At 42.2% G+C, this 21,718-nt stretch overlaps 1 protein-coding gene across 1 annotated transcript; it reads right to left on the minus strand.

The window, feature by feature from the left end:
* Positions 1 to 1,408: 1,408 nt before the first annotated feature.
* taf1 (TAF1 RNA polymerase II, TATA box binding protein (TBP)-associated factor) lies at positions 1,409 to 21,076 on the minus strand. Its single transcript, XM_049591796.1, is given in 42 exon segments — positions 1,409 to 1,979; positions 3,186 to 3,357; positions 3,626 to 3,842; positions 4,199 to 4,294; positions 4,518 to 4,625; positions 5,010 to 5,126; positions 6,150 to 6,217; positions 6,347 to 6,431; positions 6,542 to 6,634; positions 6,749 to 6,871; positions 7,003 to 7,070; positions 7,722 to 7,899; positions 8,013 to 8,111; positions 8,206 to 8,228; positions 8,231 to 8,259; positions 8,950 to 9,161; positions 9,362 to 9,527; positions 10,099 to 10,306; positions 10,411 to 10,643; positions 10,733 to 10,908; positions 11,229 to 11,348; positions 11,439 to 11,588; positions 11,682 to 11,762; positions 11,854 to 11,984; positions 12,395 to 12,536; positions 12,619 to 12,819; positions 12,921 to 13,025; positions 13,158 to 13,331; positions 13,455 to 13,628; positions 13,838 to 13,945; positions 15,365 to 15,492; positions 15,727 to 15,894; positions 17,106 to 17,213; positions 17,383 to 17,611; positions 17,694 to 17,936; positions 18,037 to 18,252; positions 18,371 to 18,612; positions 18,803 to 18,925; positions 19,330 to 19,446; positions 19,889 to 20,012; positions 20,178 to 20,292; positions 20,721 to 21,076. Coding segments are annotated over 41 exon segments (5,892 nt in total). The 5' UTR covers position 20,292; positions 20,721 to 21,076; the 3' UTR covers positions 1,409 to 1,756.
* Between the last annotated feature and the right edge of the window lie 642 nt (positions 21,077 to 21,718).

Genomic DNA, 21,718 nt, shown 5'->3' on the forward strand with positions numbered 1-21,718 from the left:
TCTGTAAATTTCAAACTGATTATTTAGAAATCAAGTCAAAGAAATCACTGGTTCAAGCTCAATGCTAGGTCTGTGGAGTAAGCTCACCTAAATGACAAGCACAGGTGTAAGTAATGGTGTAATTTACATTATTACTGTACACATGTGCTTCTCCTATGAGACATGTCAGAATGTCTGCCATCATTTTCAACCACTAACCGTTGAATAAAATCCTAATATCCAACCCAGTTTCTTGTCTTTCAGTGGTTGTCCTCTTCCTGCATCTTGTCATATCTCAGAGGTGCTTTATTCTGCCATTCAGATTTTTCAGGACTTCATCAATCAGTTTGCTCCGAACGACTTCAGATTATTGTTCTCTATCTCTGTTTTTATTAGTGTTTATAAAAAGTGCCAATGCACTGGGGCACAGGGGACCACAATGGGTCCTGGGTCTTAATTTGCAGTATCAGGTCAAGTCAGTCATTTTGAAGAGGACAGATGCAGATTTCCTCGTCTCCTCTTTCGACAACACTGAATACTGCTCCTCTGAGGTAAGATGATGCTCAAAGTCAGAAATACATTACATCATTTCATAATAAAAGGTTTTAAGACTATCAAATTCAAGGAAGCAGTTCAACAAAAACTCCACCTGCAGCTGTGGACATCAACGCTCGGCTGGAAAAAGGTGTTGCTCCTGAAACGCAGACAGAATGTACCTGTCACATGCCAGTTTGCCCTGGGCATAGCATGAGCATGATCATGTGCTTTAATTGCCTGTAGCGTGTAATGTTCATAGTTTGATTACATTTATTCAGCCTTTATTTTGACAGTGGGTCACACTGAGACCAAGGTCTCCGTGTGCTGAAAGACAAAGGAGTTTGAATGACTGTGGGTTTATTTCAGTTATTTTATACTGGGGTCAAAATGACCTCCGTTGGTTTCACTATACAACACGTTCACTCAGTTTTACTGAAAATTAAATTAAACCAGAATCAAAGGATGGTAAATTAGCTTTTGAGCACTGTGGATTTAAATATATTTACATGTGTTTTCATTTGACTAGTTTGTTTATTACAGTAGTTTCTTCTTCTCCCAGTCACATCTTAAATATGTTGGTTTAATGAAAGTTAAATATATCAGCATGAAAAACAAACTGCACTAACCTGATCCACTTCTACCTGAATCACTCAAGACAAGAGAAAATTTGTACAGACTGGTTACACCACTTGCATTAACTATGCTCACTGAGGTTTAGGTGACTGAGGTGTTAAAGCTCCATCAGAACACTAAACACAGACTTTGTTCCTGTAATCAATGTCTGGTGTAAATTTCAACAGAGGAAGAGGAACATGTTTCATGACATCATACTGTAGCTCAGTGTCTGTTAGTGATGTATGATTTTTTTTTTTTTTAAAGAAAGAGCTGCATGTTAACTTCAGTATGTTTATTCTCTTTTTTCAATCAGGAAGTGGGGCAGACAAAGTTGCTCAACTATTCGTGAGAACTAATATGAATGAGTTAAAACAGTGCAAAACAACTGTACACACGTCCATGTCAAGATACACACATGATTCATGACATTTATTCAACATATAAAAGGCAAACTCAAATTTACAGTGTGTTGTGTGTCCCTGTAGTGTAGGTACAACAGCAGAGCAGGAAGCTATAAACATTAAAGATCATTTACAAAATAAAGTATGTACAAACATTTTCTCAATTTTAAAACTGTAATTATGCACAGTGTCGTCTTAATACTAAAAACCACAAGAAAATGTCACTAGTTGTCAGAGTCCATGTCGCTGTCTCCTCCTATAGATCTGAATTCTTCGCTTTCCTCGTCTTCACTGAGCTGGACCTGGGAGAGCACAGCTGGGCCTCTTCTCCGTGCTTCATCTTCTTCATCTTCCTCCTCCTCTTCACTGATGCCATAGTCTTCTCCGTTTCCCATGCTGGAGGCCTGCATCTGACTCCTGCTCTCTGTCTCCTCGTAGCTGCCATAGCTGGAAGGAAGGAAGGAAGGAAGGAAGGAAGGAGGGGTAATTACACTGTACATGTAAAAGACCAACTGAGGACAAGTAGAGATGTGCAGCACGAGTTTCATGCTCTGTGTTGGAATTCTGTTGAACTGCATCGTCCCTCTCCTTGAGATCTTTGAGAACACAAACTTTTGGAACCATTTATGACTGGCATTTTTAAGCAGTAGCTGTTGAATATATTTACATTCAGTAATTACTTCTTTATACAGTAGTTTTATTGTTAGTGGCAAAGTCCGCCATCCTCATGCTGGACTCAAATCACCTTATTTACCACATGTGAGGTTCATAAGAAACAATGACTGCAATCCAGCCTTACTGTTTGTCATTAGATCTCATTAACTTCAGCTTCACCGTTTGCAGTTCACAACTCCACCTAATGGAGGCTGACGGCGCCCCAGATTCAAACGTCCAAAAACACATCATTGAAACCACAAAATATCTCCATACTGCTCGTCCGTAGTGATCCAAGTGTCCTGAAGCCCCGCCATAAAAAGTTGTTTGGAAAAATGTCATTTGAACTCTGTTTTTAGCCTCACTGTAGCCTGTAGCTCTGACTGCCTCTCTGTGGACACCAAGCTCATGTGTGTGCGGTGAGACAGTTATGTCGGGGAGATATTTTAGGTGGAGTTGTGTTGCTACCTCCTCTCCCCTTGGATCTCTGCAAGTGATGTGAGGACTCTAAAACTTCACCTGAGCCTCCCTCGGCATATGGGTGAGTAGATAATGGCTGAATTTACATTTTTGGGTGCACTATCCCTTTAAAGCCTTATTATGGCTGCATCAAATTACTGCTAATAAAAACAGAACTCTTGCTGCTGTGTCACAATAAATTCATTTAACTAGTGCAAAAAGGGGGTTTATTGTGAGTCCGTCACAGGAAATGCAATGTGTTTGTCAAAGTAGCTACTTAAGGAATGTATGATATAGTATTAAACTGCATTTTCTGACAGCACCAGGACTGAAATGTTACCAATTCCAATTTGATGTGTACATCAGTGCAAGCGTGTTTTCAGTAGATAAAAAGAAATCTAAAGGCTTACTTTCCCTGAAGAACAAATATCTATATTCACTTCAACAAGTTGCTTGTAAACTGTTCACATTTCAGAGATTTAAGTTACTGCCTTCTTGAGCACTGTTGCAGAGTGTTATTGGCTCCTGGGCCAGTTGTACCTGACATTGCTGTCTTCCATGTGTGGCTCATCAGGCCCGTCCCCTTCATATGACATCATGCTCTCGTCTTGCTCCATGCCCATGCGAGCTGTGTCTTGAGCTCTCCGTGGAGGGGCGGGACGCACATCCACTTCTCTGTCAGAGTCGCTACCACTCTCTGACAGCTGTATGGCTGGAGGGGACACACACACAACGAATCGGGATGTCACACAAAACACACAAGGCTGCAGATAATATTCAGAGAGGACTGATTATTGTTTGATCACTGCTGAGTCTCCTGTCTTCTCACACTGACAGCATTAAATATGCATTTTATAATGTTAAGTGAATATTTGCAACACAACACTGCTTTCATCTTTTATCCTACAGACATGCTTATTTTTGTTCTATTCATTAGTATATCTGTGACCACTCTCCGCAGCCACTGCAGATGGACATACAGGAGAAAGGGTTGTCGCCTTCCTCTTCGCTCGCATCATCTTCTCCATCAGACATGAGCAGGTCCTGGTACAGCACACTGGCTTGGGCTGGGCGGTTTGAAAGTCTGTCGTCGTCCTCCTCCTCCTCATCCTCCTGGTCGTGCAGCCGTCTGCGAGGCGGCAGCAGCATGTCCTCTTCATCATCTTCGTCCTCGAGATCTCCATCTGCATCCTCTGCCTAAAAAGACAAGACAGACAGGTGTGTCATAGATAATAACTAAGAAGTAAGTATCAATAAAAGCACAATTCATTAACAGTAAATAATTAAAAACACTTTTTAGAATTAAATAGTGGAGTTTTGTGCAATTTCTGTCTGACAAAAATAAAAACTGATGGTGGGGAAAGAAATAGATCCAACTACAATTGTGGACAATGATGTGTGTGTACCGAATTTTAGGCCACAACAATGATGTAGCCTGAACTTTGAGTGATTTTCATATAGCCACTTGCATACATTTGTTTGTACATTTTCATACGTCTATGTGCTGACGTCATACCAGCTACGTAACCTTTCAATAAATCTGTCTTTCTTACAGGAGCAGGAGTCTTAGGTTTGCCATCATCTTCCTCCTCAAAGCCTTCAATGTCCACATCTGACTCTTCCTCCCCGGGTCTTCTGCTGTGGCGACCCTGAGGGGAAGGATGATAAAAGTCTGAGTACACTCTTGCTGAAAGGCAGAGCCAAGAGGCAAATAAACTACACTCATTACATGCTGTAACGTTGTAATTTTCTAGTGTGACAAACTAACACAAGTAAGTACAACAAAAGCCTGTAGTGAAGCTGGGTGCTCTGAGGAAAGTTTGAGGAGAGGTGGCATGTGGTTACGAGCCTTATTTCTATCTCTCTCCATACCTGCCCCCCTCTCTTCTCTGGAGCAACCACTAGAGGTCCTTCAGAGAAAAGGCTGCTGGTCTCTCTGGGTAGACTCCCTGAAGCCCCGCTGTCAAACAGATCAGCAGGCTTGCCAACACCACAGAGAGCGACACACACACACACACACACCCCCACACACACACACACAAAGGGAGAGACAGGAGACGGCAGGAGTGAAGGAGAAAAACAGCGTGGGGAAAAAGGAGACACTACAGTGAGGAAACTAGATTGTAGAGATGAAACATGAAAGTCTGGAAAGGAGAGTTAGTGCTAAGAACGAGTGAAGAAATAAAAGGGTCAGGAGAACTACAAAGTATGATAAGGAGACTACTGCACATAGAAAAGTTAGGACTGCCTGAAGTGGCATGCTACAGCTGGAGGCCTAAATCTATTGTCAATGTAGCAAGATACCCAGGGACCCAACATTTACAGTGCTAGTAAATAAAAACTGAGCCCTGGCTGCTCTCCTACCTGCGGCGTGTATGGTCCTGGTGTCATTGGGTCCAAACACTCCAAGTCTGCTGCATCTAGAGCCGCCTCTTTGGCAGTAGAGATGTCCTTCTCCAACTGGGTCAAGTGCTCATCGTACTAAAGGCAAAACAGGTTATTATTACCACAATGATTGTTTTTCCTGCTCATAAAAATATATGTTGAAATAGTCTGAATCAAATTAAATTATTTCTACAATAAGAGGGTGTGTGAACAAAAGAGGGGATAACTATTCATTAGATGGAGAAGCCTTATTATGACTGTACATTTATTTAATTCTTTTACACTGACTACGTTAACATGCACACTCATATTCTGCTATTATTACAAATATGACAGCATTCTGAATTTGATAGAGGTCATGTCAATGATATATTCCAAATTAGGCCTTTTTCCGATGTAGCACGTTCCAATTAAGACGATGGAAATGCCAATAGTATTCGGGTTTGTATATATATATGTTTGTATGAGGTTTTTTAACTACAGTTTGTGACACACGGCCTCTTGTCTGTTTACAGTCAGCTCTGTGCATTGTCATGGAGATGTACACAAACTAACCTGCCAACAATTTGTAAGGCTGTGGTAAAGATGCACGCCCAAAAGAAAAGCCCCACAATTATGGTCGGACTGAGAAACACACCTACTTTTAGACATTACCAAAGACTTTGATATCAACAGGTTGTTGGACATATGCAAACATTGCAGCGTAGATCTTTTCAAGACGATGGCTGCAGGAATAAAAGAGGGATGCTGTGTCCCCACGGTCGAACAAGTCCACCACAGAGAGATAACTTTGAAAACAAATTCCTATTCTTAAGTAAAGACGCAGAATGGCACAACTGACGCATTAATCCGAGTTTGCACGGCTGCATGTAAATGGGAATATTAATTTTTTTCAGCCATGTAAACAGCTTAGTAGGAATATTGTCTTTTTCAGAATAGGGCACAAACCTCAATACTCTGTGCATATTAACGCAGTCACTGTTCCCTGCAGTGTACTGCAGCGATTCTGATTAAACAGTAAAACCCAACCATATGTAACTTTCTGCATAAATACTTGTGAACATGACCCTTCTTCCTGCCATTAAAAAAGAGATAACTATACGTCAAGACTCAACGTACCTCTGCCAAGGTTTGCTTGCACACATTGACAATGTCCAGGGCTGTCTTGGTGTAAGGACTGTCTGGGCCTGTGAAAGACACAGTGAGTAACAGTGCTTTTAACACCTTTGCTAAACCATATAACTCTGCCCTTAGTCACACAGTTTTAAGAGAAACACGCTCAGAGGTCATAATATCAGTGATGTCAACACATTTACCATTGTATTTGATACTGTTGGCATGGATGAGACTGACGTCTGAAAGGAACGCATCTCGGTTCTGGTATTTGTGTTTGGAGATGTTCTGTTGAAAGATGAAATACAGATACGCAGATGAACGTATTTATATTGCTGATATTAAAAATATTAAATAAGTTTAGATGTTTCAAGCTTGACACCTTGAATGACTCTCACCTTGCGGATGCTCTCCAGATCCATTGGGTTTACGATCACTTTATAATAATCAGGCACAAACTTTTTGTTGACAGGATGGTGAAACGGCCATGACTACAGTGAAGGGAGGAGTTAAGGAAGGAGATCATGAACTTATTCTGCATGTGAACTGATCAGTGCTCTCACAGTGACTGAGGTAACAGAAAATGGTCGGAAGAGGGGACTCACGTCAGGAACCACCATCATCTTCTGGGTTACAATGTTGTCCAGGATGAAGGAGAAGGCCACCTGATCATCATCATCCAGCAAGGGGTTGATGGCTTTCTCCAGCCTCACCAGCCTGTCCTCCTTCTGCGCACACACGCACACACACACAGACACACACACAGGTTTCATGGTTAATGTGAAAATAAACAAAAAGGCAGGAAGATGTGAAATAAGACAAAACATATACATACATACATATATACATAAACACTCACCTCTTTAAGTTTAGTATCGCACAGGTCCAGCATGGACTGTGCTACCTGTGTTATTGGATGTTTTGCCCCTGGAGGAACAAAGAGAGAGAGCCATCTTAAAACTTTGATGTGAAGTCTTAGTGAATTCAGAGTAAGATCTAAATCTGTTTTCAGGAGAGGGTGCCAAAAACCTTATTTACTTGTGGTACCAGATGCTTTTCTCAACTTAATTTCCCTTGCAGACATCACCCTCAATGTAGGTGGGATTCTCAGTTCATTGCCACAGCACTGCCATATGAAACTGATGTGATATCATCTTCACTGCAACACACTTCATGTTGTACCATCCATCCTTTCATTAGCAACCAAACTGTGGAACATCTGCCCTTCATCAATTGACCACACTGTGGTTTTGTGAGCTGCAATTTTTTAAAATCTGGGTCAAGTGACTACAAAAATCGCGGTCGCTATTGACAGTAGCTTGGTTGTTTAAAAATGGCAGGTTTGTGCAGGTGTCCTGCGTTGTGGTATCGCAGATTCTCGCTCACCAATCAGTGATCTGCAGTGTTTACCTTCTTGTATCGGCTCAGCTCGCTCGAAACCTCGACCGACACGGCACATAAAAACAGTACCAGGTACTATCTACAACTTTTGCCGGTGGAAACTGCTCCAAGCAGGTTGAGTCGAGCCGTGCCGTAACATACAGCAGAAATGAGAAGAGCATGTTCTTATAGCTTTACCATTGTAAGTTGCACTGTTTTTGACGATGACTTCCACTGCTTCACGGAACTCCTCTCTTGATGGGTACATTCGTTTACGAACATTCTCCCTCAGCGTCTGCAGATCCATAGGCCGTGTGATGATCTTATAGTAGTCCTTCACAACCTTGGCATTGACTGGGGTGTGGAATGGATATGTCTACACAGAGGAGACAGAATTAGTGAAGATGAGACAGAAAGAAGAGCAGTAAAGGAGGTGACTGGACAATAAAATGTTGTTGAGGTGGATGATTGTGTGCCTGCAGATCTTACATTGGGGTGATCCCGCATGTCATTGATGATGCTCTCTAGCACAGAAGACAAGGTCACCATGGGGTCAGTACGTCTGCGGTGAATGGCCTTGTGGGGTTTCTGTCAATATTACGCAACAAAAACAGGTCAAAAAATCAACTAAAGAGACTCTCAGTTCAAAATATTCCAGAACAAGTTGTAAAACATTGCTTACATTGAGGTAGTCACAGTGCACAGCACTAAAGACTTTCTGCGGACCTCATCAGCACTGTAGGAGAAAAAAAAAGTTTGACGCTGCAGGTATCAGAGTGATTTACTGGTCATGGACCCAAATTGAGTAAATAATACACTAATTTATTGATTGTTTTACTGGAACTGCATTGCTAGGCAACAGCTTGTGTCCATGTTTACTTCCTGTCAGCTGATGTCATTCACATTTGTCCTTTTTACAAGGAGATCATGCTAAAGGGCCGCTACAAATTCCCTTCTTTACTTCCTGGCATCACGGAATCAAAGAGGTATAACGGGTGTGACATGTAACAACAAGTCTCGGCCAACTGTGTGACACAAAACATAAGTGTTGGCGGTGCTTTATAAATAATGACAATGGCAAATGGCCCATCCTGCCCGTGGTCCTGCCCTGTTTATAAAGACATTGTTTTGGCACTGTTACTATCTCCAGTGGTGAATTAAAGGTGAGGTCACTCTGTCCCCCCATTCTGCCACTGTACCTTATACACAGCACAACAAGGGGCATAGTGGCACAGTATTACCACCCTGAGCCGGCTGTGTAACAAACAAACTGCAAAATATTCGAACACAACTATAAAGGGACCCATTCAGAATGTTTATGTTGTCTATACGGGGAGAATTTTGCAACATATGCAAAACATCAGTGTGAGTACAGATCAGAATTCTTTCCAATGGTTAAAGAGGAGGAATGAGGACAATCCATTACCTCTCAATGAGCTGTTTGCCCAGCACAATCTTGGTGCCCTCCACCTTTATCAGTTCCTCGTTGTCATTGTGGATGACAGTCTTTTCCAGCTCCTCCTCTTGCTCCTCTGTCATGGCAACTGGGTTAGAAGGCGGGGCGTTGGTCTGATAGTACAGCGGGCAGAACTTGTTGGTCCTCATGTGTCCGATGGCTCCACATGCGCCGCACTTTAACTAGGGAAAAGAGGCAAACATTAAGGAACACGACAAATAATCTACTTGTGCTATGTGATAATATTGAAAGAACGACGCTACAAATGTTCATAATATCTACACCAATGGAAAGCCACTGTAGCTAGCAGGGTACTTAAAAGCTGAAGAGGAGTAAGGTAAAAGAGAGGAATATAGTACTGAATCGGCAAGCTTACTTTTACCTTGAGGTCTGGTCTCTCTTTGACCTTCTTGGCCTTCTTCTCTGGAGGTCCCTTGATCTTGTCTTTCTCTTGGTTTCTCTTCAGCCTCCTCAGCTGCTCTTGAATACGCCGGCGCTCCTTCCTCATCTCCTCTCTGTGCTGCTCATCGAAGAGGGCAAACTTTCGTCTGCAACCACAAAGGTGCACATTACTGGCTGTTTTACATTCACTGGTCCAGTTATAAAGATGGCATGGAACTAATTAAGTGGCGTTTCTACAATATAAACTCTGACAGCCAAATACATGAGGCAAGGACACGACATGTCACATAGGCAGTGTGGCACAGGGTGTTTCATATGCTACACAAATTCCTTCTTTGAAGCGTGTGGTTGCGTGCCAGCTTACTGTGTGCTTATTGAGTTTTGCCAAGAGATAATGCAGTTGGTTATACAAATGTTTTTGAATGTACAGTACGTTGTGTGCAGCTACATCAAAACTAATATGCATTCCAATTATAAAATTGATTAAAAGTTGCAAAGCTAGGATGATAACATTATCACTGCTTCTTTTTCATGAATTACACACTGCTCAATTAAGAGCAGACTTTTCAAAACAATGTTTTGAACTTTAATATCATCATGACATCAAGCTATACCGATGTGAATAATCTTAGCCTCACATGGTTCCATAGTTATTAAACAGACTGATGATCAAATGCCCTCTTTAAGACATGAAAGCTCACAGTTTGAGAGACTCACATGAATTCATCATCCTTGGTGGTTCTGATCCTGGTGTAGGCGTCAATGACGGAAGCCTTGCGCACCGTCTCGCAGCGGACATACTCCTTGCCGTCCTCATCCCTGAAGGTGCGATAGATTTTGAGTCGCCGTCCTGTGGCTGAGGAGTTTAGGCTGGTGACAGAGGACGTGTCATCGTCTTTATGGGAGCTGGTGGATAGGGAGCTAGCTATAGAGTGAAGGAAAGCAAAGTTTACAGTTTGAGACACAAACAGCAGCTAATGCAGTATGTCCCCAGTGCACCATAAAGAGCTCTCTGACTTTCAAACTCACACAAGCCTTTGCGCCTCTCCTTGCGTCCCTTGTGGTCGCGATCGCTCTCCTCGCCCATCAGCATCCTCTGCAGCTCCTTCCTCTCCTGCTCCTCCCTCTCGCGGGAAAGCTGGGAGCTGGTCTTCTTGTTCTGGAGCATGTTCTCAATGTTCTTCCCCATCTCCTCAAAGTCACTGTCCTCTGCAGAGCTGCTGTCTGTGTCTGTGGAGAGCACCTCTGTCGACTCTAACACTCTGTGGCGGGGGTGCGACAAAGAAATGGACTCAATGTTTGCTCAGACAAAATCCTGAAGAACACACACCATCCTAAATAAGTGTCTCACTTGTTCTGCAGGTCAAAGATCCTCTGGCACTCCTCCTTGTAGCGCTCCTGGTGCTCAGCAACAGAGAAACGAGAGCCTCTGGCAAACTTGCTCATGGGTCCCTCGCCTGAGCGTGCCTGTTCTGTGGACATGGTTCTCACCACGTCAATCACCTCCCAACGTGAGAGCTTCTTGATCTACCACACATACAAACACATGATCACTTAAACAAGCCTGAAAGATAAGGTGAAACAACCTCACCCTAAAAGTAAAGCCACATGCCTCCCATGCATTTTTCACCATTAACAAATCTGCAAAAATGATTCAACCCTGACCTGCAAACAGAGTTTTTGCACATGTTCCAGTTACAGTGAATAAAAGATGGGAAAATAGACTATTTTCAGTTATCTGTTGATGTGATAAACACAATGATTGTTGTAGAGATGGGGGACAGTCTCTTTAACCACCACACTGTCCCACATCATTTTCACGTGCTTGCGCATCACCATTGTCTTACCTCTTCCTCTGGAACACCAAACTTGCGCAGCAGTTGCTTGGCATTCTTTAGTGAGAGTCTCCTCAGGTCAGCGTCTGTCCCCGTCACAGTCTTCTTAGCAGGCTGCGGCTCTTTGTCATCCTGAAAAAATGCACAGGATCAAAGTTTTCAGCGTCTATATTTACACAGTGAAGAACAAGGGTTGGCGGATTTTGCATTAGACAGTCAGACCTTCTGTTGAGTGGGCTTGTTGGGCACTTTGACGTAAGAGAAACCCTCTCCGCAGCCAGTGGGATCAGCCACACCTGTAACTTCCAACAGGCATTTCCCCTTCATGGCAGAAATGAAGGCTCTTGTTGTGTTCCAAGGAGCTGTCCGCACCTAGGATGAGTGAGACAGGATCAGGGTAAAGTTTTGTGTTATCTCAAGGCTGGGACACTTCATTATGAGGACGCACTTGAGGAGGATCAATACCTCATCATCAATCTTCATTTGAAAGTCCTCTTCATTCTCCTCCTCTGGAGCAAAGAAGGATTTTTCGCCATACCCAGCATCCTTAGGGCGTAAAATAACTTAATTAAGTCAAGCTGCACCACAACACTCACTCGTGTTACCGTCTGAAGTAATTCAGGGCAGATACTGTTACCTTGAGCCTCTGCTCTGCCACCAGCATGCTATAGTAAGCACAGCACTGCTCTGGAGACACCATGGCCCTGATCTCCTCCTCTGTAGGCAGTCTGAAGTCAGGCTTCAGCACCCACCAGTTAGAATCCATCCCTGGCATGAAGACAAGACACTGTCAGACATTTTCTTATATCTGCAATTGTGCTCTTGAACACATTTTTTGAGCAAAATAACATGTCCTTGTCAGAGCTTTCATTATAGGTACATATATGTTAGAAAAGGTATTGTGGAAAACCATATGTGATGATGTAAACACTCAGGATTTGTACCCTGTCCTTAGACTACATCTTACCTTCAGAGTAAAATCCATAGTAGGTGTAAAAAGCTCTTTCCCTTTTTAGATTTCTGTCTGTCAATTTAAAGCACACACACTGCTGAGCTCACGCACAGTATCTCTTTATGACCTCAACATTGCCCTGACACATCTGGGTTAGGTTAGTCCAGCCAAGGATAATCATCACTGAATGGTGGGTGAACAGGATTAATGAATGAGCGTGGTCTACCTGTACGTTTGAAGTCAGCACACAGTTTTAGCCGTTTCCTGATGCTGCTCTCTGAGTGTGAGGGAAAAGCTTTCTTAATATCTTCCATGCGGATTCTGCGGGGCCGGTCCTTGCTCTTCCAGAACAAGCGGTAAATGAACACCTGCAGAATTCGGATATGACAAGTGAGCATTTGCAACTACAGCAGCTCGAGTTTCTGAGAGAGTTCAGGCAATTAAACATACCTGTAGGAAGTCTCTGATGTGAGTATTGGCTCGTTTGGAGTTGGGCCCTGGAACCTCAAACAAGGGGCACTGCTGACCAACTACAAAAATGTCCACAATCTCTCTAATGTAGAGGCCATGGCGCGTTCGCAGAACCAAGAAATCGGTCTCTGGCATCTTGTGCAGGTAGATTGGAGCACGGAAAAGGTTGTTTTCAAATGCCTGAAAGAAAAAGACATACCATCTCACGGTTTGCCAGACCAATCATGCTTCAAGTATCCACCTAATCTGAATACTGAGTCTTTGGTTGTGACGATGCTGACCTGGAGCAGCTGTCCAGGATGAAGAGAACCCAGGAACGGGGACGTGTGGCAGTACACGGTCTCTCCATATTTACAGTCAGGTGCTCCAGGATCTTTTCCAGGTTTCTGAAGAATGCAAAAACAATGCAATAGTGTCTTTTAACAACTCGATCCAACAAAGTAGAAATATGGAGTCTGCATTAAGAATACCAGAATGAAATACAAAACAAACTAAACTAAACTAAAGACTAAACTCACCCTTTTGTAGTAGTTTTTGATCTTGGTGGCCAAGCCAACTTGCATGATGAGAGGGGGGTATTCTTCGCTGTACTCTGCCAGGATCAGATCTCCATCTTTGCCTGTCAAGTCCTGCGGAGTTCGCATGAAGAACATGTCTCCTCCACCTGACGCCTGACGCTCCTGCTCTCGCATCTATACAGAAAATAATAACAACACATACACCCAGTACATCATTAATGTTTGTACAAAAATGATAAGACACTGCTAAGTTATTTGTTCATAGAGAATGAGTGCTTGTTTTGAGCAGGGCTCCACCTTGGCCTTCTTCTTGATGTGTTTGAGCAGAGGCTGGGCAGGATGGGGACCTGGTTGAGCCAAAGCTCCAAATGAGTACTTCTTCAGAGTCGGTCGATGAAACTGGCGCAGCTTCATGGGCCCCATGTGAGTGGGGAAGAAAGGCTGCCTCAGCTCCAGTGCAGGGATGGAGTGCTGTTTAAGACACAAAATTAACTCCATTACACTATAAGACATCTAGACTTCAGCTGTTGTCAGCTTATTTCACAGGTTATGACTCTGTGTCTATGTGATCTGACAGAGTTCAACCGCAACATTTTTACAGTACAAACTACAGTTCAAAGCATTTCCATGTTGACTATGTCCTGTAGGCTCTATCTTCATTTTTCTGGGCCACTACTTACCTGAATAATGTTGCCACCGAACGTTCCCCTCAGCCCCTGCTGTTTAGGATAATAGAACTCATCATTGGAGAGGTTCCAGGGGTCCTTCACTTCAGGCTGGGACATGTTCTGAGATGAAAGAAATCACATTTGCCACTGAAAGTAATGTCATTTGAATTGAATTGCCAGAACTATTGCCATGCCTGTTCAAAAACAGCCCATTCGGAACAGGCTGACACACAGGCCCATGGTGTCACTGTCTTCAGCTTTCTTGAAAAACACATATCAAAATAACTTCACACTCAAAACTGTGGTTCCTTCTGTCCTGAGCAATGCACCTGGCACCAACAACATATGTGTGTCTCATAGAAATGCTAGAGCACAAGCGTCATTTGGATACAACAGCTCATACAAACATTTTATCCCATCAAAGAAGTCAAAGCAGGGCTATTTCTGGACACAGAAGTGCTTATTCTGAAAGTTACATTGCTAATTAGAGCTGGGTGCCAAACTCAGTACTTTTAAGACTACTTTTACAGTGATTCTGCTGAGCTTTGGTCCCTGACAGCACATCTGGGTGAGAATACCAGGTTTAGACAAGAGGCGGAAGTGCTACTAAGTGCCTGAAGCCTGGGTTCAACTTCAGACAGGAGGTGGAAGTGCCCTGAAGCTGGGGCACCAGTTAGGCTGCTCTGTAGCCCCTCTGTCGGCTTCCCAGCAAGCCAAAACTTTTGATGCAGTGCTTATCTGCAGCAGTAGTTTCAGCATCTAGTCTATTTTCTTTTCCATATTATTTTACTAACAGGATAGTATCTCTGCTCGATAAGCAGAGACACACATATGAACACACAAATACACACCCAAGCAGACAGACAGAGACAGAGGACTGGCTTAGAACAAATAGGAGGAGAAGGACTGCTTTTGAGTCTACTATGTCTCCCCTGCAGCTTGTTCAAAATTACTTTTTTGTTACCACAGAAAAAGTAGAGCAACGAAAAAGGTGTTAACATTTCCGGTCTCTCATCTGTTCTTGAATATACTGTAGTGACTGTGCGAGTGGCAGACAGCGAGCTGTACCCAGCATGCTGTTGGTTAAGAGGTGCCTCCTTTCACTAATAAAAATTACTAATAAAAATGTCACACAGACCTCGCACTTGACACTGCACTTCTTTGGGTCGTTAACAGTACACTCCAAAGTGTGAAGCTGATCAGATAAATGATTGTGGAGAAAATCAAAGGACGGAGGGACAGACAGAAACTCCATCCATTTAAGTTAGATCCTATTCTCAGTCAAACATTTTACAGTTACCGTTCACACATAATGGCACTTTACAAGATTTTTGCAGTCTCAGATTCAGTAGTATTCTGTCAATTCCATTTAACATTATCTACTCCTTCATCAGTAGCCTTGTTCTTCCTTATTAAAATCCATAATTTACCATTTTCTGTTTCAAATGACCCACATCTCCACTGAAGAAGCAGACCTTGTAATCTGACATTTCACACCATCAAACATGTTCTTCTGTTTCCCCTGATGAGGCAGCATACCTGCTGTGGCTCATCTTTTATCACACCAGTCTTCCCCAGCAGGATGCGGCTCTTCTTGATTGCCGTTTCCTTCTTGTTCTCTTTTGATGGGGAGTGGGAAGTCATCTCCTCCTTTTCATTGGGAATTTCTATGAGAGAAACAGTTTGTCAAAATATGCAGACTATCTGCCTCAGTGATGACAACACTGTGTTTTAGTGAACTTACAAACTAACATTAGATGCTCTGTTTAGTTTATACAAATTGCACAGGAAGTCACACAAATTAATTAAACATATATGCAAAGAACAATTTTTGTGTTGATTATTCAGCTTTAAAACAGAGGTGAATATGTAGCTGAACAAGACGGAAACTGTGAATATACCTAGGATGATATTCTCATCATTGGGATCCAGTGTAAGAACAGGTGGCATGAGCAAGTGATCCATCTCCTGGTCATCCCAGATAATGTTATCTTCCCAGCGTCCATACACCAACTCCTCGTTGTCAATGGGGAAAATCGAGAACCAGGGAGAGTCTTCTTCGTGAGAGGCTGCGGAGGAACAAAAACAAATTATAGCTGCTGTGCAGCAATGGGTCGGGTCCGGGCATTTTTAGGCAATTCTGAGCAACAAGCAGAAGAATTGGAAGACATTTAGGAATTTAGCAACACAATCTGCCTTTTGCATCAGCTGAGGCTTGAACTCACAACCTCTGAGACTAAGAATCAATTTCTATCTCACTGAGCTAATTAGTCAGTGACAATTCATGTGTAGCTTCACAAACTGACTAAGCCAGACGTGCAGGTTTAGCAGCCGTCCATGCATGGAAAAGCAGATTTCAAACCACTGTAAAAAATTCAGTTATTAAGACAAAAATCTGAAAATACACATATTGCATCTAGACAGCATGGAGATGTTGGTAATTTGTTTGTAACAATGATTGATTTGCTCCATAAGTGAAAAACTGATGTTTAAAATTGCCATTTTTACATTGACTCCAATTGTTCACATTAGAGCAAAATTCAAAATGCTGTCAAAAATTCAGTTTTTGAGATAAAATTCTGAAATTTGCACACATCATCTACCATGACTCTAGAATTTTGTCATTTTTTCATGAACATTGAAGATTTATTTAGCAAGAATTTGCATGTATATGTTTACAGTACCGTTTACAGTCAAACATTTTGATGCACTGTAGGCTCAATTTTTGATAAATCAAAAATCTGAGAAACATAGTTTGTGTAGGACAGTCTGAAGATGCTCTGTAGCAAGTTTGGTGTCAATTGAGCAAAAATTGTGGGAGGAGATAGGTTTAAGAAGTTTTACAGTTTTTGAAATAAACAGAGTGATGAACTTCATAATTTTTAACAGGTTTAAATGTACAAAAGTTTCTTCAGTATTGGGGCTACAGTTTGATGAAAGTTGTGAAGTTGTAGCATGTATGGTTGATTTGTTATGAATTTTCAAGGTTTTGAACTTTAGACGCTTGCTGTAGCGCCACCATCAGGACTATTGGCTTGAGTTTACAGCTGAGGATATCTGGCATGAGACTGGACCTTTGTGCAAAGTTTGGTGAGTTTTCACCCATGGGAAGTATGATTTCCTCGGAAGAAGAAAGAGGAAAGAAGAAGAATACCTAGGATAACAATAGTGTCGTGGCAGCTTAGCTGCCCGGACCCTAATAAAGAGAATCAGAGGCTATCTGGAGATAAAAGGGTTAGGGGGATCTATCATGTGTATTGTGACCCAAAAATAAACTCACCTTGATTATCATGGCTGTTTTTTTCCCGCTTAGAGCCAGAGATTGAAGAAGCTTTGGGCATAGGCGGAGGTGTAGGTGGCACCAACTGGGAATTGCTTCTTGTCAGACCTGTAACATTACATAGATTATTATATTTATTTCACACACATTAAATATTTATCACAATGTTTAATCACTACAGTGTCTTTCAGGTTTTGTAAGACAGAATGTCATTTTGATCAAAAACATATATGCATATACTGCAAAGTTACTCATGTATTTTTTCCTAGTGTCTCACCCTGCTGTGCGTTGTAAGCATTTGCATTGCGGGTCATGCTAGATGGCAGCCATCCTGCCAAACTGGCTCGCTGAGTCTTTGTGCCCTTGTGTTTTACGTCCTCTCCATTCCAGATAATATCATCCTCCCATTTCAGTTGAGTGACCATCAGGAAGACTTCATTCTCGAGGGCAGATCTGTCCTTATCTCCATCCTCATTATCATCGTCGTCGCCATCCAGCCTCTGAAACTAAAAATATTATGATACACATATCAGTCAAACAATCTGTATAATTCTCGTGTTACAGCTACAAATGTCCGTGTCTGCATACCTCATGTGCAGTCTCTGTTATTTCTTTAGGCGTGTCCTGCTGCTGAGGCTCACTGGTGTGCTCGTCTTTTAGCTTGAAGCCATAGGTGAAGTTGCTTCCATCCTCAGAGACTCCTAGCATGTCGTACCAGAGCTGTGCTGGACCATATCTCCATTCTGCTACTTTCGGTCGAGACTCTGCCTCCTTGTCCCCATCGCCGCAAGTCTGTGAGAACTTAGATTCTACTGGAGCCATCATGGTTATCTGGGCGGCACAGAAAAGTGTGTAAAGAGCTGGATACAATGACTTATTACTACCCACTGACATTAGAGCCTACAGTAGCCTGTAACACTGGAATACTTACCTCATCATCAGACAAACATTGCTCTGGGGGTGGAGGGGCCGCGTACTCGTAAAGCCATCCAGATTTCTTCTCCAGGCTCTGCTCTGTGGGCTCTCCTTCCGGAGGAGGTGTCCCAGGCTGAGGGTCTCTGTGCTTCCGCTTCTTCTTCCTGCGGGCACTCCTCCAAACTGATGGCATGTTCTTTCCCGGACCAAACAGCCGTAAGAACCTGAGCACCTGGTAGTACATCAGAGAGACAGCAGGTGTCAGTGCACTACTTGGTATGATAAAATAAACCTTTAGCAAGTGTAATGACAAATCTCAGCTCAGGACAGTGCCTGCCTAGATGCTTTACCCTTCCAGGCCTGAACTCGGGGAAAAGCTCTGTGACACCTGGCAGGGCTTTGGCAGCATCTTTCTGCATGATGCCAGCAAGAGGGAGGGTGAGCCTATCTGGGGGGCCTCCAGACCCCAAGCCCTGGCAAGGACGGTCAGTTTCTGACTCTGAGTCTGAGGAGCTGCTGAAGTCAACCTTATCAGCCGTAGATGATGGTGCAATGATGGAGGGCAGGATGATGCCATCACCCTCTTCCCCAGCTGTGAGGAGAGACAGTGACAGATCACAGCAGCAGCAGACACAATCAAACTTCATTATCAGATATGTGTGACCTAAAATACTTAGACCTAACCTGAATTGCTATTGCATTTACTATATGCTCAAGCGTAGTATGTGTTCTTCAGAGACTAAAACTGAATACAGCATCCATACTAATTAACATAAGCTTACCATTTGTGCTCTGAGAGGAGGGTTCCTCTTTCTTAGCAGCGGTGGGTAAACTCGGTGGTGGCGGAGGAGGCATAAGTTTAGAATCAATATCCTCGCAGTCAGCATCATAGTCATCCTCATCATCTAAGATTAAGAAATTTGAAAATGTTGATAAATGTTTACATTAAAATTAATATAAAAATGAACAGTCCAACAAAATTTTGAAATCCTTGGTAGAGACGTATGAAAATGGTGTTAAAAAAACCATATGATGGAAAAATCAAAAACAGTAACAAGGTTTTACTTTGGCTGCGAAAAATGTTGTAATATTTGTAAAATAAATAACTTCTTGTGTTTTTTAAAAAAGGTATGGAAAAATATTTTTATTTATAAAGATGAGATCAGGTTAATGCATCTTGAGAAAATAAAGTATCGACAAAAAGAAAAAAGCTAGGTGTGTTAGATGTAGTAAAGTTGGATGTAATTTGTAATGAAGTCTAACAACAATCAGACACAAATATGACTCTGAGCAGCTGTTAGTGGATCACCTGTTTTCCTGCTGGGCTGCAAAGACCCCATGGCCTGACGGTACTTCTTTGTCTCATCCTCAGCAACCTCACTGATGTCCGAATAATCAACTGCATCTTCTGTGCTTTTCACCCAACCTGGACAATGTGAAATATTGAAAATTACATGTCTGGGGAAATTAATGCAGTACAGTTCTTTTCAGCAGTTAAACTAGATAGATAGATAGATAGATAGATAGATACTTTATTCATTTCCCTAAGGAAATTAAGGCATCCAGTAGCTTATACAGCAGCAGCACAATACATCCTCACACAGGTGCAGAGAAATGTTCGCATAGGATAAATGTGCTTGATGATGACACTTACAAATTCCAGTAGGCTATGCATAGTGTATAATGTTTGCATAGTGCCAGGGATACTACTGAGTCTAGACAGCTATGAACAATGTTTGGAGTGCAAAAATTAAGTGGTGCGAAGTGCAAAATACTGCATCAGAAACATAATGACAAACTACCAGAATGACAGCAAACATCCACAGCACAGTATACAGCATAACAATTAAAGCATACTAAACACTAACCTTCTGCGTCCACGCTACCAGAGTCCCTGCTGTCCTCTTGATCATCCTCATCATTGGCAGTGATCTCTGTAATGAGTGAGCCAAGACCTAAATTTCCCAAACCAGCCAAATGCTTTTTGGACTCCTGGATGAGAAGAAACCACAGAAACAGAACAGGAAGTTGCAACAAGCAGTGACAAATACAAAATAACAAAACACTATACTATATATAATCTCCACCGTGAGTTGTATTGTCTTAGTTTAAAAGCTATGCATAATGATAATAAGATTAATAATGAAAAACACCCACATTGTCCAGAACACTGTCATCCTCCAGCTGTCCATCTTCATTGATGTTTCCAAAGAGGAAGCCAGTGATAGAGAAAGGACGATCTTGGTCCTCGTCACTGTCTGAGTCCGACATACTGAACACACATTTACAATGACTTGCAGCATTAGTGAGAAACAACACTGTAGTCCTTCAATGATCCTGACTGATGCATTCACACCAAACTCCATCAAGACTTCAAGTCAGAGTTATTTCCAGCTGCCTGTGTATCAACTGACCTTGCTAAATCAGGGTTTAGCAAACTTAGTTTACAGCATCAATACATACATGTTTACCTTTTCTTTACGGACACAAACACACGTGTTTTAACGTTAATGAGAGGATGCTATTCACAATACAATAAACAAGGGGCAATAACCTGCTTAAGCTGTGATACAGGACAATCTTGTGCTGTCTGTGCTGCAATGGAGTAGGTTTACGTTAAGCTAACATTAGTTGCTTTTGTCAACTTTATATCTCGCAGGCCATATGAGTATAACAAAATATTAGAAATGACGCACTTACCTTTCGTAGCTGAACTTCAGATTTCGTTTATGTTGGGGTCAGCCAGCTTGTTGTATCTGCTAAATATTGGAGCTAATCTGCTCCGAGCTGCAGAGCCAGGCAAAATAATGTTAGCCGAGTTAGCTAACGTTAATGTTCGTCAGACAAAATAACTTACAGTGCGTTAACTCAAAACTATTTAAACGTATTTTCTACATATACTGTAATCATCATTGTGGGGACAAAATAAAAAACACAAAAAGTATTTAATTCAGCCTTTACATAGCTATATTCGGTAGAAACGTCTGTATTTATTTGCGAACCGGGAACTGGAGTGTACTATGTAAGCTAAGCTAGTTAGCCACTAGCCAGCGGAAACTCCGAGTGACCCGGATGGAGAAAGTGAGGCATTCAAGTACGCCTTGTAACGTGGTAAACTGTCGTGTTTGCCATTTAGAGGCATACAAAAGTTTATTTTAGAGAAATAAGAAGAAGCAGCATACTTCAGTATCCGGAAAATATTATTTTGCAGAGTGTAAATAGGTATCACAGAGCGCCGCTGTATTTGCAAGATAAACTTACACTGTACTGCACTGAATGTGATAGATATACATGTGGTATGGTTGCTTTCCCATTTTTCATCTTTGCCACTTTTTGATTGTCTCTCTAGATGTTGCCAAACAAGTACCCTTCAAAATAAATGTTATATAGCAGCAGTTGTCTGCGTCCTGGACACAATATTGCAGTAAAAACAAGCAGGAAAAACTATAGGCAGGGACTTTTAGAGAGGTCATGACATGATCAATAAGGCCTGGGATTGCAGTGGTCAAGCTACACTAGTGGAGTCACTCTCTATGCTAAGTTAAACTTATAAAGTATTTTATGTATTTGAATAAACACCGGTAACATCTCTAATTTTGCTTAATTTCGTGCTCGACTGATTGAATATTTAAAAAGTCCCAGGATACAAAAGTACTTCACTTGACCTTCTGTGCGGTTTCAACACATTGGGGAGTTGA

Source organism: Epinephelus fuscoguttatus, linkage group LG12 (assembly GCF_011397635.1).
Source record: "Epinephelus fuscoguttatus linkage group LG12, E.fuscoguttatus.final_Chr_v1".
NCBI lineage: Eukaryota > Metazoa > Chordata > Actinopteri > Perciformes > Serranidae > Epinephelus > Epinephelus fuscoguttatus.